At 36.3% G+C, this 13,687-nt stretch overlaps 4 protein-coding genes across 5 annotated transcripts; 1 reads left to right on the top strand and 3 right to left on the bottom strand.

Moving 5' to 3' along the window:
- Positions 1 to 3,628: 3,628 nt before the first annotated feature.
- LOC104775794 (uncharacterized) lies at positions 3,629 to 6,698 on the bottom strand. 2 transcript variants are annotated; one of them, XM_010499734.3, is made up of 11 exons: positions 6,478 to 6,698; positions 6,199 to 6,340; positions 5,970 to 6,100; positions 5,780 to 5,888; positions 5,665 to 5,704; positions 5,494 to 5,583; positions 5,295 to 5,394; positions 5,090 to 5,196; positions 4,910 to 5,012; positions 4,164 to 4,810; positions 3,629 to 4,085 (listed from the first exon to the last, which is right to left on the bottom strand). In XM_010499734.3, the coding sequence occupies exons 2-11, from the start codon at positions 6,314 to 6,316 to the stop codon at positions 3,839 to 3,841; spliced, it is 1,692 nt and encodes a 563-aa protein (XP_010498036.1). In that variant the 5' UTR covers positions 6,317 to 6,340; positions 6,478 to 6,698; the 3' UTR covers positions 3,629 to 3,838. The 2 variants fall into 2 exon arrangements, with proteins under 2 accessions (XP_010498036.1, XP_010498028.1); XM_010499726.3 differs by having other exon boundaries at positions 6,199 to 6,343.
- A 602-nt stretch (positions 6,699 to 7,300) lies between these two features.
- LOC104775808 (ras-related protein RABD1) lies at positions 7,301 to 9,670 on the bottom strand. Its single transcript, XM_010499746.3, has 8 exons — positions 9,377 to 9,670; positions 9,214 to 9,286; positions 9,057 to 9,104; positions 8,915 to 8,962; positions 8,720 to 8,791; positions 8,380 to 8,535; positions 7,939 to 8,042; positions 7,301 to 7,573 (listed from the first exon to the last, which is right to left on the bottom strand). The coding sequence occupies exons 1-8, from the start codon at positions 9,388 to 9,390 to the stop codon at positions 7,468 to 7,470; spliced, it is 621 nt and encodes a 206-aa protein (XP_010498048.1). The 5' UTR covers positions 9,391 to 9,670; the 3' UTR covers positions 7,301 to 7,467.
- Positions 9,671 to 10,228: 558 nt separating this feature from the next.
- Positions 10,229 to 11,243, top strand: LOC104775818 (protein LURP-one-related 10). Its single transcript, XM_010499755.3, has 3 exons — positions 10,229 to 10,512; positions 10,617 to 10,847; positions 10,966 to 11,243. Exons 1-3 carry the CDS (start codon positions 10,303 to 10,305, stop codon positions 11,107 to 11,109), a joined length of 585 nt encoding a protein of 194 aa, XP_010498057.1. The 5' UTR covers positions 10,229 to 10,302; the 3' UTR covers positions 11,110 to 11,243.
- Positions 11,244 to 11,961: 718 nt separating this feature from the next.
- LOC104775828 (dihydroneopterin aldolase 1) lies at positions 11,962 to 13,223 on the bottom strand. Its single transcript, XM_010499765.3, has 3 exons — positions 12,925 to 13,223; positions 12,408 to 12,609; positions 11,962 to 12,287 (listed from the first exon to the last, which is right to left on the bottom strand). The coding sequence occupies exons 1-3, from the start codon at positions 12,959 to 12,961 to the stop codon at positions 12,089 to 12,091; spliced, it is 438 nt and encodes a 145-aa protein (XP_010498067.2). The 5' UTR covers positions 12,962 to 13,223; the 3' UTR covers positions 11,962 to 12,088.
- Positions 13,224 to 13,687: the final 464 nt, after the last annotated feature.

Raw genomic sequence — 13,687 nt, forward strand, 5'->3', positions numbered from 1 at the left:
GTCATGAAGCTTCTCATTGGCTAACGCTCGATCAAGACGACACCGAATGGGCTTCTTATCCCGCTAACCCCACCAAGACAGGCTATCCCCGACCGCATGAATCTCTAGTAAGCCACAATGTCGAATCATAGTATTAAAACAAACAAAAGAAGACGCATGGCGGAGCTTCCCTCCTCGTTTTTCATGATTACCTTTTAATTCATTAAAGTCTACAACAAGAAACCAAGGGGAATCCCTTGATAACCCAATCTGCGTTAAACGTTCCCATACTAGGTCTCGGTTCGATGGGACCAGGTCACCATAAACAAAAGTAAAATAAATAATTTGGCCTTTGTAAGTAAGTTCCACGTCGATCAAACGATTAGATTCGAATAAAATAGAAACATCATAAGTATTATTATAGAATAAAGCCAAACCACCACTACAACCGATAGGATCAACCGTTTTCAAATATGAATAACCAAAATGACCAACAAAAAGTTCCATAAAAGCTAAAGGCTGTCTAGTTTCAGATAAAAATAAAAAAATCAGGCCTATGCTTTCCCCACAAGTCCCTAAGATACCCAATAGTTGCTTTGTTCCCAAGCCCTTGACAATTCCAGCTCAAAATCTTCATTTATCCAGAGTTGGTTTAGGTGGCATTGACCCACCAGTTGGACCCTTCTCTTGTTCCTGGTTCCTCGGGTTTGGTCCATCCCCTGTTGAATCCTTGGGGGCAGGGCGTTTCCCTGTGTTGTACGCAGGTACATATTTAACTTTTTAGAAGCTGCTCCTTTGAGTGCCAAAGGAGGTTTTGTCTTGCGAACCTTATCCACTGGTGGAACCCCGACAGTTGTTGCACCCGTATCAGCACCAATATCCATGGAGTCGTCCTCTGAATCTGCTATCACACCCGTTAGAGTTGCAGTGTCCGAAACGGGGTCCAGAGAAGGATCCACCAGCAAGTTAGCCACATCCCCATCATTCTGCTGATTTGGATCAAGAATCTTAGTTTCTACAACCTTGTCCTCTACCTCTTCCATTAGCTGATCAATAGGTTCCTCAGAAACTTTCCTTACCACCATCGGAGCGTGCTGGCTTATAATCGAACTCGTTGTGATTAAGGAAACCGGAGTCTCAGCGATCCTTGCTTCTACGGAAGCAGTCTGCAGATCAACCGAAACAAGAAACTTCAGACCATTTGCATCTGCATTTGGAACCATTGACTCTGCAGTCCCCACCGCATCTGAACCATTCACCTTGTTCATATCAGGATTTGGAACCACCCCCACATCCTGAAATAGAGGTCTCCGAACCTTCTTCAGTGGTGGGACACCATTGATTGAGGATGAGGATTGCATCGCTACTTGTTCAACAGGAACTGAGATCTGTCCTTGTTCCAACTCCTCAACCAGAACAGGAGCAGAAGCAGATGCAGCAGCCGCAACAACTTTAGCCATATGACGATGGTCATTGAATTGCACGTAGTTAGTGAACCAACGAGGTTTAGATGACGGTTCACCACTTTCCCGTGAAGACCGACTTGTAACCCATGTATCCTGCTTCCCTTTAGGATGTCGCTGTATGGCCTTGTTAGAAGCTGGTTCCCGACTCTCCCCTTCTTTGCCCTTCCCCTTATTCCTGTCACTTGTGACAGCCCCTTTGTAACTCTGCAAAGGGCGAACCACATCATCTTCCCTCGGAAAGTGCAGAGCTGGAGTAATCCGATCAGTCTTCCACAACAGACAGTGATCCTCATCATGACATAAGCTGAAACATTTTTTGCAGAATCCATGAAGTCTCTCATAACGGAGAGTAACAATTGTTTCCTCCCCATTATAGAACTCGATGATTGTAGAAAAGCATAAAGGCTTGAACCCGTTGACTGTAACTTTCACCCTTCCACCATCAATATCGACCATCTCCACCCGACCAATCTCTGCACCAATGCTCCGAAAGGTTGGTTCAGCCGAGAACTAAAAAGAGACATCGAGTACTCTAACCCAAAAAGTTAACTCCGAAGGATAAGCCGGATCCACCGTTGGACTCCATCGCACCATTGCCACCATCCAGCGGTCAAAATGAAATGGAGCCATCTGGAGCACCTCCGTAATGTCCTCCTCATTGTAAAAATCAAACTGGAACTTCCCCATCCCTAAGTCAGCTCCCACAACACGTCCTTCCAAATGCCAAATCTTGGGAAGCATGATCAAAAGGGACTTCATGTCCTTCATTCTTGGGTTCATACAGCGACCCACAACCGTCTTTGAGTACCCTGCTATCAAATCTGAGTTATCAAAAACGGGATTTTGATTTTGCGCTTAGGAACCATACCCTCATCACTCTTACTCACACCACTTTTACCCAACAAAGAACTCTGAGACATGATCAAAAACTGTACCCGAACCCAAATATGCCACCAAAACAGTAACAGAGAGCTGAGAACTGGTAGTGAAAAAATAGAATAGAAAATGTTGTGATGAGAACTGAGAACTGGTAGATGATCCTTTATATACATCCAAACTTTCCAATACCACTGAGCTAAAAATCCCACAGATTCAGTGTATAAATGACAAAATATCTCCTCTTGATCTGGAGAAGCCATGAGAGTAACCAAGATTACCATTAAAGAAACCAAATATGGGAACCAAATCAAAGCCAACCTCCATTGTGAATCAATCAGACATGATCTGATGTGGAGAATAACTACATCTCTGACCCAAATTATATTTCCATTAACTCTGGTAATAAGAGATTGTGCCAACCTCTCTGATCGCAAGAAAGGAATCCGGGATAACACACACTCAAACCCCACTAAATCCAAATGTGATCCACAATCTTTCACCTGTGGCCAAGATCCAATGATTAAATGGCAGAAGATTACCCTTTGATCCTCAGAGAACATAAGGCTATCTGAATATCCCAATAAATTACTTGAATAGGGGAATCGAATCATTGCCAAACCCCATTTCGAATAAATCGGATTCCAATTGATTCGCAATAATACCACACCTGTAATCCAGAAATCACCTCCGTAGTCATCGGTAATTCCGATCCGGGAGATCACAATTCCAGAACCCATTGAAACCGATCGTATCCCATATGTCAGAATACTCTTATCACAAAGATCCCGATATACAACAATCAGGCCATATCTCCGAATGAATATTAAGATTGTTAAGCACAGACCAGTCCGGTTAATCCCATCTCTTCTCTTCCTAGTGAAACAATAGAATAGAGATAAACCATAGAACTAAAAAACCACAAAAACCCAAGAAAAATCCGAAGTGATTCCCCTACAGCCCATTCAGAAACCTAGAACGGCGGTTCTAGGATGCAATTGGTGGGCGCTCACTCGATTTGGGGATTTTTGATTTTGATTTTTTTTTTTTTTTGATTTGGTTATAGCCTATTATTAGGTTAATTTAATTCTCTATAAGTTAAGAAAAAAGCAATTAAATGTTCCACATTATAAAGAAAGTGACAAAATATAATAGGGACCATGATCTCAAAACTTTACACTGCTAATTTGATATTTTTACAAAGACCTTGTGAAATTTTAAATTATTTGTAAATTCTATCAAAGTTCATGGCTTATATAAAATCAAATATTTAAAATAAAATAAAAGTCTATTAAAATTGAGTGAACTATAATAAAAAAACTCTTCATCTTATTATAATTATTTGGAATTATTATTAATAGAACATTTACAACCGAATTTCTCATTTTATTCATAAGGTCTAGACCGTTGTAAAATATTAGCACTAACCACAGTGAAGTGAAAACAAATGATGTTTCCTTTGTATATGCAACTTCAAAGAAACAAAATCTTTGGCTTTTTTTTACCAATGCCAGTTTTCAAGTCCTTACGCAAAACCTGAAACCAAAGCAGCCCGTGTTGTTACGTTTCCTCTGCAGACTTGAGCTCTTACCTCCATTTAAACCACTCGGTTTGTCTTCACAATTCTCTATTGTTTGGCTAAATAGAGTTGTGGCTTGTGAGACTGTTATCCTTGGGACCTCAGAGTTTGTTGTAAGATCGATCTCGGGTGATGCAGGGGCTATTTTGTTTCCTTCTCTTGCAAAAGAACTCGATCCACTTCGCCTATAATACAACTCTTTAAGGTTAAAAAATTTTACTCGTATAAGCAAACATTTTTTTAGATTTTATAGTTTTTTTTACCTGTTGCTGTTGTTGTTATTGTTGTTGTGATAATGTGCAAAGGATGCTTCCTCAAGAATTTCAGTTTTAATATCTTGAATACAAACTTTGCTACTAGAAACAATATGAGTGCTCCCTGAATGCTGCATCGGTGATGTTTCTTCTTCTTCTTCCCCCGAAGAGGTTGATGTCTTACTATTATCTGTTTTGGATTTTCTAACCATTGATATCACTCTCTCTAGTGTCCCTAAAGCTTGCTTCACCTCTGGACTTATGCAGAAACGTGTTTTGCCAACCTTGTTTTGAGTCTTCCCGGTGAAATTTTCATCCTCTACCGAAGAAGAAGAAGAAGAAGAAGCAACACTTTTGTCTTCTTCTCTTTCATCTATACAATCTTCTTCCTGAATCTCAGGAACATCTCTTTTGCTAGGTACAACAGATCCATTCTCGCCAAGTTGAGTCTCATTTTCTTTTGCTATATATAGATCATCAGCTTCCAACTTGGGTTCATTCTCTTCACAATCTATTCCTTGTTGGCTATGAAGCTCATTTACATGGCAGATTTCATTAGTTATAGCAGTAGAATACAGAGCTTCATGTATCTGAGTATACAATGGATCAGCTAAAACTCTCTTGTAATCATCGGATTCAGCCACCGAACCTATAGTCTGTAAAACATTCAAGTGCACACCACAACATCTGTCACATAAGCTAGCAGCAACTGACAAATCAAGTTTTTATGAGCTAAAAACAAACTGATAATTTACCTTCTTGAAAAGTTTGAAACCGTTGCCGAGGAGCTGCCTAGACATAAAATTAATAAGAGATGGAGGGACCAAGTCCAGCTTTATATCCACTTCTGCTATGAATCTACAAAAAGTTTAGCAATTCAGAAAAAAAAAACCAAAGACATGAGGTTATCCAAAATGATATCAGATCACACTCACCTCATGTAACTCCTCTCTTGAGTCACCTTTTGTATCGCAACTCCGCCTACGAAATCAATCCTCACAGCATTCACTACTTCAGCTATACCGTTGCTCTCTACTTCGATCTAAAGATGATAGTAACAGATAACAGTTTAGGATGCTGTCATATCATTAAGAACTGGATTAGGATGCAACAAAAATATGCAATTCTAATCTTGGTTACCGAGTTTAATAGGATGATGACTAAACCGTCTTTAAAGTATTCGAATACGTAAAACTGCAAAATAGCTTCTCTGTCTGTCAGTGGCCACGGTGCTTTCACCCTTTCTTCCCAAAAAAAACATCATTAGAGTACTCAGGTTTTAGATTAGCTTCACGAATAGATAACTATATGAACAAACATAGAAATTTGTGAAACAGACCTCACTAAACATATCTGTTCATCAATCCTACACTTTTGCAAGCATTTAGATTCTAAGACCCTGAATGACGGAAATGCCAATTTTGGCCACCTGAAACAACATAGAAAACAATAAGCGATTAAACTTCGCAAACAAGAGACATTCTGATAAAAAGAAAAATAAAACTCTCACCATTTCTCATAGAATGATGATTCCAAGCATACACATAAACCTGCATAAACGAAGTTAGAATCAAATCCAAAACCTTTTTTTCTTGCGGTGCAAACTCTTAATGAAGAAAACTTACAGTCTTCGATAGTCCCATCAATGCAACCTTCAACGAGCAGTGTATGAAATGGACTTCCTTTAAGTCCTTCACGGTACATAACACGACAATCTTCATCATCATGTTTCAACTGTAACCAAGAAAACACTTTGTGACAATTCTGTTTCAAGTAGTTTAAGAAAATGATCACAAAAGCTATACAAAAACATACTTTCCAATCACCATAAGATGCATCATTGCTTGATTTAGCCAATTCTTGATCCTTTTTTGATACACTCCTAAGCTTCTCAATCGTACTGGATAAAGCAGCTACTCTCCGATCCAATATATCCACATTACGCTCTGTGAAGAAACATGAAAATAAAAACATTAACAGCATAGGTAAAATACTAAAATCAATGAGTAATATATAGCAACAACGCATCAACAACAAACAAAACCTTCATTGAGCTGTTTTCTGATAAGGGTTTTAAGAGTTTGGTCATTAGAGAGCTCAGGAGAGGACAAGGTCTCGTTAAGTCTCTCTCTGTACTCAGAAACTTCTTGTTTCTTCTGCATATTCAATTGAATCCGTAGAGACACCTCCTTTAGAGAACAAAAGAACACTCAAATCAAAGACCAAAGAGGATTAAAACAGAACACAGGAGATTTGTTTGATTTAAGAATCTGGAGTTTGTGGCATCAAGAAGAATCGTGTTGAAGAAGTGAGAAGAGAACACCTTTAAACGTACGGCAAACTATAAGAGAGGAAGCTTTCTTTAAGTTATAAGTTAGACAGACAAAACCCAGCTGCTGATGCGTTGCGTAACCTACGAGACGGGCAAAGAACGTGGAGAGTTGTGTTCTTCCCGATTAGATACGTTCTCTCCGTTTCTTGGGAATATACATCTCTGGAAAGAAAAGTCTCTCATTCTCCCAATAATACGAATTTGCATTTGACAAAGTTTTTGGAGCTTATGTCAGACTTTACTTTAGAGGGACCAGGTCGGTTAAGTGTTGCTGTCATGAGATCTTCTGTGTCTTTTTTTAATCTTACTTTTAACAAACAAAAAAATTGATTAGTAAACAAAAACTGATCTCCAATTAATGTGCACGGTGGTAGTATAATCATTTAGAAGATCACTTTTGAGTTTTAAAAGAAAAATAAGAATGCGCATGAATGAAAGTTTCTTTTGAAACTGTGGGGGTAGATGAATGAACCCAAGTTTTGAAACGATTTCATCAAAATCAGGAAATTTTGGTTATTATTTTTAGAAAAAGTGAAAAAGAAACTAACTAAGATTCGAATATGATCCACATGCTAATGTTAAAAATGGAAGAAGTTGACTTGCTTCATTCACGTTTATGACTCTTTTTTCTCATTCTATGGACTTAAGCTGCAAGTTTTCACAATCATATCCTATTGTGTAATGAACATCATCAGCCAATTAAAAATACAAATATATGTATAGTCTAATCTATATACAATCAAAATCACGTGTTGCAGGTCTCCGATTTTGTATATAGCTGAAGTCAAAATCACGTGGTGCAGATCTCCGGATATTAAAGACAAAGGATCTTGCAATTATCACCAAAGCTTATTCGGACAGTGACATGACATATTACAGTTTTCAGATGTTTTCGACGGCCGTTGGTTTTCACAACACGTAGTAAAAAGGGGAAGAAAAAAGAGTCTTTTAGATAGTTATGATAAAACATTCTTTTATTAACTACTGACTGCAGCAACCGCCGCCACTGTTCTGTTGGATTGGCTGACCTTTCATTTGGACTGTTCCAGGACCAGATGTCTTGTTCGCATTCGTTTGGCTTCCCATTCTGCAAATCAAATGAGCAACCATATGATCAGACTCAATCCTCCATATTACATAATCAAAAGGTGAATCAGTAAATGTCTATACACAAAGATATCAATCATATGAAAAATCCATTAACAGATACACAAGCTTGAGGCTGCACGACACAACGGTATATTTGTAGTTTTCCTCTAAATTAGTCATCAAGTCTAGAAAACTGCAGTTGTATATAACACTTTGATAGTTCATATAAAACTGCAAATTCCCCTGAAAATGCTTTGATGAATAATGATGATCAACGAAAACCGTTTTGATCAGCTTCACTAAAGAATATAGGCTAACTTATTGCAGAACTTATGAAAATAAATTTATAGATAGTGAACATACTTCTTCTTGATCTCGCCAGCAATAGTTAAGAATGCTTGTTCGACGTTGTTAGATTCCTTAGCACTGGTCTCAAGAAAGGGAATTCCGAGCTCATCTGCTAACGCCTGTAGTGGTTTTTGAGTAAATGAAACGTAAGAAAACCATATCACAGTTGTGTCAGGAGAAAAAGCTACTAAAAATATGCACTTTTGTAATCGCTGGAATCAGAGTTTCTAACTTCTGGAGTTTGGTCAATGATCATATATACATTCATAGCCTTAGTTGTGGTATAATAATCTCAGACGCAGTGATTGTTCATTGTTGGTTTTCAATTTGTGAAATCAGATGAGGAAAGGGGAAAGTTGCAGGCAAAAGATGTTGCATAAGAAAGAAACAAAAATCATAACTGGAAATAGAGTGCAGAAAAATTTGCTGGAAACTTAACTAGGGATGTGAGCTTACCTTTCCAGTTTCGGTGGAAACAACTTTGCTTTCAACCATATCATTCTTGTTACCGATTAAAAGCTTGCATACACTCTCATTGGCATATCTATCGATCTCACTCAACCACTGCTTCACATTGTTGAAGCTTTCCATCTCAGTACAGTCATACACAATCTGTCACAATTATCATCAGTTAAAGGAAGGGGGATTTTGAACATAAAAATTAAAATTAGTTTTTTTTCAGAATCTTCAATCCACTAACAAACATGTTTCAGAGGAGCATTGCAATATCGACCTCAAACTAAACCACTTAAAATAAGAAAGCAAGTAATAAATGGAAATAATAAAGAAAGCTCACAATGATGCCATGAGCTCCTCTGTAGTAGGAGCTAGTGATGGTCCTGAAACGCTCTTGTCCAGCAGTATCCCACTATAAGAGAGCAGCAACAAACAGTAAAGTAAAAATGAGTAAAACACAAATCACATCCGAAACGATATCATATAAATGTCCTCATTACAAGACTTAGAAAGAGAAAAAAAAAAAAAAACTCACAATTTGCAGCTTAATGGTCTTCCCATCTTGCTCAATCGTCCTAATTTTCTGCCAATTCGAACCACATTATAAGTAACTTTAATCCCAATGATCACATCCACATGAATCCTTTACTATAACAAGGTGATAAAGAGGAACTCACGAAGTCAACACCAATGGTACTTATGTAGCTGTCAATGTAAGCATCATCCTGTAAAACCAAAAAAAAAAAATCAAAATCAAAATCCCAAAATCACGAAACAGTTGAAACCTAAACAAACAAGAGCTAAGCTAAATTCTCAAGAACAAGTCAAACTCACAGCGAATCGAAGAAGAAGACAAGATTTTCCAACAGAAGAGTCACCGATCAACAAAAGCTTGAACAGGTAATCGCTACAACCAAAAACGAATTCGCTATGAGTAGAAGAAACGAAAAAGGAGGATACAACGTTAACAACAAAAGGATAGAGAGGATACACTTACTACTCGTTGCTCATGATTTGATTCTCAAGATGTAAGAAGCGTTTCTTCGATTTGATTTCCAAGAAGACGAGAAAGAAGAAGCTCTTTTCTACGGTTAGGCGTGTCAATCAATTGAGATGAACATTGAAGAAGGGAACCCACCACTTCCCTTTTTCTTCTTTTTTTTTTTATTATTATTATTGAAACTGTTTTTTTTTTTTTAAAATATTAGTTTAATTCCTTTGCTTGTTGTTTCTCTTCTTTACGTGCTGTGTTGTGTCTCTCTCTCTCTCTCTTCTTATTTGGGCTTTTCTTAGATATTAGGCCGAACTCAAATCTTGGCTATAGCCTATATCGCGTCCTCGGATTATATAAAAAGATTGGATTTTGATTAATTTAATTATTTAATCATGAATAACACACAATTATAATCTTTAAAATGAACAAAGGAAAAATTGAATACGCATAGATTTTATTTTTAATTTATATGATTCAAAGTAGTTTTTCTCAACAAAATCATTATATTGTCATCCATACTCCATTTTTCTATCATTGTAATTAAATAATTTCAATCCTACCTTCTTATTTTACTTTTATTTGTTTCCTCAATTGATACTAGATAACGAAAAATAAAATATAGAATTCCTTAATGTATTCTTTTTCCTTTTCAGGATTGACCAAAAATAAAATAAAATTGGCAAATCAGACTTAAAATAAGATAAATTACTAAAAATAATCAAAAACAAAATAGAGGGTAAAAAAAAATTCACAAAGATTTGTTACACACATTACGCGGTTTATCCCTTTTTTTTTTAGTTTAACGCTAAAATATCCTATCCTGACTATAAATAAAGCTAGAATGATGAAAGAAACAAACACAATCAAGAATAATAATCACAAAGAAACAAAACGATCGCCATTTTGGTTAGAGAACACACAAAACAAAAATGGCGATCGTGAGTCCCAATTTCTGTGCACCCTACCCAATAGAGTTGGGGATCGTACGCAAGGTGATGACTATAACAGATGGTAACTTCACCGTCACCGACGCCAACGGCAATCTCCTTTTCAAGGTCAAAGAACCTTTGCTTAGCCTCAGCGACAAACGGGTTTTGTTGGACGCATCAGATAACCCTATCTTGACTCTCCGAGAAAATGTACGTTTACAAAAGTTTTTTTTTTTTTTTTTTATGTTAATGGTTGAAATTAGCCACAATTTTTGACTCTTTATTAATTTTGTGACGTTAATTAAAAACTGCAGAAGGTGAGCTTGCATGATAGGTGGCAAGTATTTAGAGGAAAAAGTACGAGCCAGAGTGATCTAGTATACACATTGAAACGATCGTCGATGATTCAAATTATGAAGCCAAAACTAGACATTTTCTTGGCTCAAAATAAAGAAATGAAGGTATGCGACTTCCATGTCAAAGGAAGTTGGATCGACCGGTCATGTGTCGTTTACGCCGGCAAATCTGATGTCATTGTTGCTCAGGTAATCAAACTGGTCCAAATGTTTTGTAATTTATAAAATGGACTAGCTAGTTCGTAAATATAAATGATCGAGATCGTGCTGATTGATTCATTGCTGTTTTGTTTTATGTGGTTTTCAGATGCACAAGAAACATACCGCACAAAGCATATTAATTGGGAAGAGTAATTTCTCGGTTACGGTCTATCCGAATGTTGACTTTGCCTTTATAGTCTCTCTCATTGTAATTCTCGATGACATTAACAAGGAAGATTCCGAAGACTAAAATTATTTTTCCCAGCAAAATTATTTTGTGCGTTGCAAATACTTGAAGTGATATATAATACTGTGATATCATTTTTTATTATTTTTTGACAATCATTGATATCATTATAATAAATATATCATATTTTATAAAAATTGCGCAAAAGACAAATCCATTGTTTCTTTTTAAACAGACCTTATTTTTCACATTTATTCAAAAACAACAATGAGCGATTTCTTGTATTCGCCCAATGTGTTGTTCATGAGTTCTCTTGTTCATCTATTATAAGGGATTTTTGTCTGCCAAGCTACATGGAGAGCTCGGCCAGTCTTCGTTTTTTTTTTGTGGAGACACACACACCTTGGCATGCGATTTTTTGATGCTTCTCGAGCAATCAGAGAAGAAAACTAAAAGAGCAAATGAACAGTCTTTACCACAGATTCAACCAAGATAACCTTAACCATTTATCTCTTCATCTTATATTAGCCATTGGAGATTCCTTTTAAGAGAATAAGTACAAGGAAAAGATGAGAGGAAGAGAGATTGAGAGAGAGAGATGATGGTGTCGGTGGTTTTATTGGCACGGTGATGCGTCCAAAAGATATTCGAATCCAAATATGACAACTGGTTGGGTGCTGAATGATGATTTCAAATTTTCAATAATACTTATTATAAGCAGTTTAAACTGAACATTTTTTCATGTTTAGATCCATTTCACTGATCACCCAAATGTGCCAATGACTTTTTTACTTAACAACACACAAGAGCAGAATCTCTTGTGGCAGAGGAAAAGAAAAGACCAATCTTAATAGACATCTATGATTCCGAAAGAGCATTACCAATCTTAATAAACATCTAAATCAGCTCATGACATGGTTCAAAGCTTTTAGATATATATGAAGATGATATGAAAAATACACATGGATAGAGTAATAAACTTATTATCCCGACAAATGATTATCGACAACAAAGTTTTCGAGGGTTGTTCAGTTCCCTTTAACTAGTGCTTGCTTTGCTGTCTGAATATCTCGACACCTAAGTAATCGATAGTGCTCTTAATAAGTGCAACATTTGGCTTCACGAGCTTCACTCGAACAGCGGTTACCTGAGGGAATTTGTCAAGCGTTTTGGTAGCGATAAGTTCCGCGACTGCCTCTAGAAGGGTTCTTGGTGACCCTTCAACAGTTTCCTTAGCTATGCTGCAAACAATATCATTCTTTTCAAACAACAAATCATATAGCTTGCAGTATATACAACTTAAGAAGACAAAGCTAGTCATCATAATTTAGAGATATGGACACAAATCGGATCTAGCTAACCTGAAAATGTCGACATAGCTGATTGTATCTGCTAAGTCGTCTGATTCACCAGCCTTTTTCAGACTGGTCCACGCATCAATATCAACAAGAAACATCTGCCCCAGTGTCGTCTCTTCAGGAATCGCTCCATGGAATCCGTAAAATTTTAACCCTTTTAGTATCAGTTTGTCCCCAAGCATTGACTCTGATAATTCTGTGCCAACTATATAATAAAAGAAAAAGTATATAGTATTATATGTTTTCATCCACAGTTTTTGTATACACACATAACATTAACTAACGAAGAAGACACCAAAACCTTATCACTGGCGCTTAATGAACAGTAAACCATGTCAAGAAAAACAAACTAATTGGAAGACAAGAATAAAAAGAAAAAATTAGATCTCTCGATCTTCATCATCTACTTTGACACTAAAGTCTAAAAAAACCAAACAAAAGAACAAAAATCCGATATACATGATAACTCGAGATTTTTGCCACCGGTACACGATTTTCAAAAGGAAAATACGGACTATACCTCGCCGTTCCAACGTCGCCGGAGCCGTCGTCTCCATTGAGTTCCCGGCAGTAGATTGATTTTTTGGGAGATGATTGAGAGATGGAGAGAGATGTCGGAGGAAATCAGTTTAAATATTGAAAGTGAATAATTGAAGCAGACAGAGGCTCTATAGTAGTAGTATTAGCTCAATCTCAAAATCTGTAGGCCCAAAAAATCTAGGAAAACTTTTTTTTATTATTTCCTCTTTTTATTTTATTTTATTTTTTTTTAAAATATTCATTACTTTCACAAATTAAGAACTGAGAGATATGTATCTCTTTAAAATGTATATTTATATATATATATTCTAATATATTTAAATCTAGTGCATTCATCACTATCTACTAAATAATGATATTAAAAATTTTACTTATAAAATTCCTAATTATTGACAAAAAAAAAAAACAAATATCCTGATTTTGTTTTAAAAAAAAACAAAATTGAATTTTTAAAGTAATCCAAACTTTTCTGATTTTGTCTATTTAATAGAATATCCAGTAAAAAACAATGTAAATTATGTAATGGCCTACCTAGAGCTATAAAAAAAGAAGAAAAAACAAGTTGCACTTTATTTCAAGGGATCCACACTTGGCATTTTGCTTTCATGATTATAATTTCTACAGTAATTTTTAATCATAATAATCTTAAATTTAAATTTAACTCAATTGGATTGTAATACTGATGATGGGTGAGTAATTTGACTTGCATGGGCTAATTAGTGCTAATTTATAAAAGTAATGGC

This window comes from Camelina sativa, chromosome 1 (genome assembly GCF_030686135.1).
Source record: "Camelina sativa cultivar CO46 ecotype springtype chromosome 1, ASM3068613v1".
NCBI lineage: Eukaryota > Viridiplantae > Streptophyta > Magnoliopsida > Brassicales > Brassicaceae > Camelina > Camelina sativa.

Excerpts from the sequence above, each read along its gene's own strand:
- LOC104775808 (XM_010499746.3), bottom strand. Across the intron at positions 8,792-8,914 it reads AGACCATTAAGCTGCAAATT|TGGGATACTGCTGGACAAGA; the intron begins GTGAGTTTTTTT and ends GCTCTCTTATAG. Across the intron at positions 7,574-7,938 it reads GCTGGCGAGATCAAGAAGAA|AATGGGAAGCCAAACGAATG; the intron begins GTATGTTCACTA and ends TTTGATTTGCAG.
- LOC104775828 (XM_010499765.3), bottom strand. The coding sequence starts at position 12,961 with ATGGAGACGACGGCTCCGGCGACGTTGGAACGGCGAG. Across the intron at positions 12,610-12,924 it reads GGCGACGTTGGAACGGCGAG|TTGGCACAGAATTATCAGAG; the intron begins GTATAGTCCGTA and ends TTTATTATATAG. Across the intron at positions 12,288-12,407 it reads AGCTATGTCGACATTTTCAG|CATAGCTAAGGAAACTGTTG; the intron begins GTTAGCTAGATC and ends TATTGTTTGCAG.
- LOC104775818 (XM_010499755.3), top strand. The coding sequence starts at position 10,303 with ATGGCGATCGTGAGTCCCAATTTCTGTGCACCCTACCCAATAGAGTTG. Across the intron at positions 10,513-10,616 it reads TCTTGACTCTCCGAGAAAAT|AAGGTGAGCTTGCATGATAG; the intron begins GTACGTTTACAA and ends TAAAAACTGCAG. Across the intron at positions 10,848-10,965 it reads CTGATGTCATTGTTGCTCAG|ATGCACAAGAAACATACCGC; the intron begins GTAATCAAACTG and ends TGTGGTTTTCAG.
- LOC104775794 (XM_010499734.3), bottom strand. The coding sequence starts at position 6,316 with ATGCAGAAGAAACAAGAAGTTTCTGAGTACAGAGAGAGACTTAACGAG. Across the intron at positions 6,101-6,198 it reads CAGAAAACAGCTCAATGAAG|AGCGTAATGTGGATATATTG; the intron begins GTTTTGTTTGTT and ends GTTTCTTCACAG. Across the intron at positions 5,197-5,294 it reads TCATCATCCTATTAAACTCG|ATCGAAGTAGAGAGCAACGG; the intron begins GTAACCAAGATT and ends TATCATCTTTAG.